General features: G+C 38.8%; 1 protein-coding gene across 1 annotated transcript; it reads right to left on the bottom strand.

Annotated features, from left to right (window-relative positions):
- Positions 1 to 466: 466 nt before the first annotated feature.
- Positions 467 to 1,838, bottom strand: bglap (bone gamma-carboxyglutamate (gla) protein). Its single transcript, XM_010874944.3, has 4 exons — positions 1,694 to 1,838; positions 1,493 to 1,540; positions 1,290 to 1,380; positions 467 to 774 (listed from the first exon to the last, which is right to left on the bottom strand). The coding sequence occupies exons 1-4, from the start codon at positions 1,752 to 1,754 to the stop codon at positions 672 to 674; spliced, it is 303 nt and encodes a 100-aa protein (XP_010873246.1). The 5' UTR covers positions 1,755 to 1,838; the 3' UTR covers positions 467 to 671.
- Positions 1,839 to 3,168: the final 1,330 nt, after the last annotated feature.

Genomic DNA, 3,168 nt, shown 5'->3' with positions numbered 1-3,168 from the left:
TGTTTCTTGAACATTTAGGAATAACATATTTTGGTTGTCATAGCCCTTGAAAGATTCATATACTCATTCGTGGCTGTTGCTGGTTTAGCGGGGCCCACTGATTGTAATAATGTAAATGTTGTCTATAAGTACGGGGGCCCGGGCCCAGGCCCAGGCCCAGTTCATCTTTTTAGGGGGCCCAGGATTCCTGGTGATGGTCCTGTACCCATTCCTTGGCCCTTTAAAGTCACCACAAAGATTTTGAATTCAATTTGTAAATCACAACTGTAGGTCTCGTAAATCATTGTACAGTGTAGTTACATATGAAACAACTCAAACATATTTGACATAATTAATTTACCTGTGTCTTACCTTAGGCCCTTAATGCCCATTCATGTCTTGTGGAAATGTTTAGAAAATTTTCACAAACACAATATTATTATATCATGTGAAATAAGGATGTGATAGACACGGTACCATATGCCTTGATACATTTATTGACCATACTGAACTGCAGACATTTATCCAATTGCATAAATAGTTCTCTTGGTAACCTTTATGTGTCCTACATCTCTCTTGCTCTCTCACTCTGACACCAAGTTCACTTTATACTCTGATTTGTCAAAACATTGCAATGACTGCTGTCTGAAAGCTCTGCGGAATGGACATTGGTTGGTGAAGTGTGTAGACATTTAGTAGGGGATTTGTCCGTAGTATTCGGTGTAGGCAGCAATGATACCAGCTGTGTCCATCAAGTTCTCACACCAGTAGTTCAGCTCACACACCTCCCTCAGACTGAGGAAAAACAGTTGTGCCGTTGCACAGAAAAGAGAAGGAATAGATGAAGGAACACAGGGGGACCAAATGAAGTGAAGTCCATAATCAAAGGCTGTGCAAAGGCTTCAATACACAACATTTCGGTTATTCAATGATTATAATTCAACTCCTGGTGACATCTGGACATTTACAAACTGTTTACACACAATTCATCTGAAATGAATTGATTAGATGCTTCCCATAACAAAATGTATAAACATAATTCTTTGTTAAAACATATAACTTTGTTAAAATAAAAATAAAGAATTCCAGTTTTTCTGTTTAATACAAGTACGAACAAGCCCATTTTAATTTCAAATGCAAGGGCATGATTCATACAAATCTCTGAGCTACATAACATATATTGAATGTCCAGATTGATGTCAGCAATCATATCTCCCAATGTATCACAGTTGGATCTATTTGCCACCACTTGTTTGTATGAAAACATCAGGTCGTGCGATGACAAGGGGAACAACAGTCCAGTATTTTACCTCTCTAGCTGAATCAGGGACAAGTCTGCAGGGGGAGTAGCTCTTTTCTGTCTCACCAGAGTGGAGGCCAGGTCCTTCTTGACAAACATACCTGGAGAGTTTGTAGAGTTTTACACATTTTCATCCTATTGGTAATCTGGATAGCAGTATATACAGTCAGACCAGTAACATTTAGTTACCAGTTGTCCTACTGATGCCCTTACCCACTCTCTTCTCACTAGCTGGCTTGGAAGCCGTAGAGGTAGAGGGATCTGTTTAGACAGCAAACAGTTTACATTGTTATGCATATCAATCTGGAAAAGTGTTTACAATGTTTTATAATTTCCTTGATTATATTCTCTTATAATTCTACCAAATATTGCACAGATGCAATAAGTTGACAAACGCTGTCTCTTTGTTCTTACCTCCTGTAGAGAGAGACACATATGCCAGGGCACAGAACACAAAGAGGACAACCGTCTTCATTTCTTTCCTTGCTGATGGGTGACGACCAACAAGTATGAAATTTGGATTGTTCTGTCTGGCTTCTGTCTCTCATCTGTGCCTGAACACTCAGTTTATAGTTGTGGCCCTCAAAATGGCTTGAGTTTGTGATTGGTTGAGGAATCATGTATCATACACCCACAAGCAATAGCCAATGTACAGTACACACACACACACACACACATACACACACACACACACACACACACACATACACACACAGAATTCTGACTTCAAATAACTGCTGCTACACATTCTACATTCATGATTCATATTTTGTGGTAGATCACACCAAACTGGGTTGGAATTTTTTATAATTTTTTTTATTTTTTAAAGATTAACAAAAAACAACACCACATCTGTTATTCCCACCTATTGTAAAAGCTTAGTGTATATAAGTTGATAAACTCCACCAATTGACTTAAATCTGCAGTAGCAACAGACAACCTCAAGAGGGCAGATTTTTACAGCATGTCCACCAAACATCCTATTCAAGACACTTCAAAAACATTATACTAAGAAAAACAGCCATTCCTCATTATGTGACAGAATTCAAACCAGTCCTTTTCCTTTTAATATCACTGCAAAGGGATTTCTTCCATAAACTAACAGAAATCAGCATGCAAAGTGTTTGAGGAATTGCACTGGTCAAGCATGTGTGCATGTGTTTTAGTTTATAGAGGATTTATTTATGATACACATCTTACAGTACATCCAGTACCTGTATGGAGCATCAATATGCATGTTAAAACAATAAAGACACATCAATGAATCATCTACTGAAGAACAGAATTCTTGTCTGTGTTCCATTGCATCTATTATTCTATTCTGATCTCAGCGCGTAAAAAAAGCAGACATCATCATCGGAAGTTTTGTGAATTGGAACTTTGCACCAAGCTCCACCCCTTTATCTTGCCTCTCAGCGGGTGACCTCATCAACCACTTTGAAAAGATGGTTGACCACATGTGTGCCTCATTCACTCTGTTGGTCACTAACATGCCCCACTCATCTGCACCCTAACCTACTGTCTCCACTGCAAGGGAGGACATTACATAAATTGACTAGAATGAACAGAAACCATAAAACAGAAGTTTTTACACTTTCCACTAGTACCACAGATTCCCAGTGGGATTTTATTCATGACTGACTGGGCCGTGGTAGGATATTTGTTCTTGAGCCACTCCAATATTACTTTGGATGTGGTGCTTGGGATCATTGTACTGTGAAACATGAACTGCCCCAAGCTTGGATTTTTGAGGATGATTCTCTTAGAATTTTCTTGTCGAATTTTCCTGTATTTTACTTCATCCACTCTTCCTTCCATGTTAACAAAAATGTCCAGCCTCTTCTGATGAAAAGACTTCCCACAGCATGATGCTGCCAACATGTCATTTC

The sequence above is a fragment of the Esox lucius genome, chromosome 11, assembly GCF_011004845.1.
Source record: "Esox lucius isolate fEsoLuc1 chromosome 11, fEsoLuc1.pri, whole genome shotgun sequence".
Classification (NCBI taxonomy): domain Eukaryota; kingdom Metazoa; phylum Chordata; class Actinopteri; order Esociformes; family Esocidae; genus Esox; species Esox lucius.
This window is presented reverse-complemented; position numbering and strand designations above follow the sequence as displayed.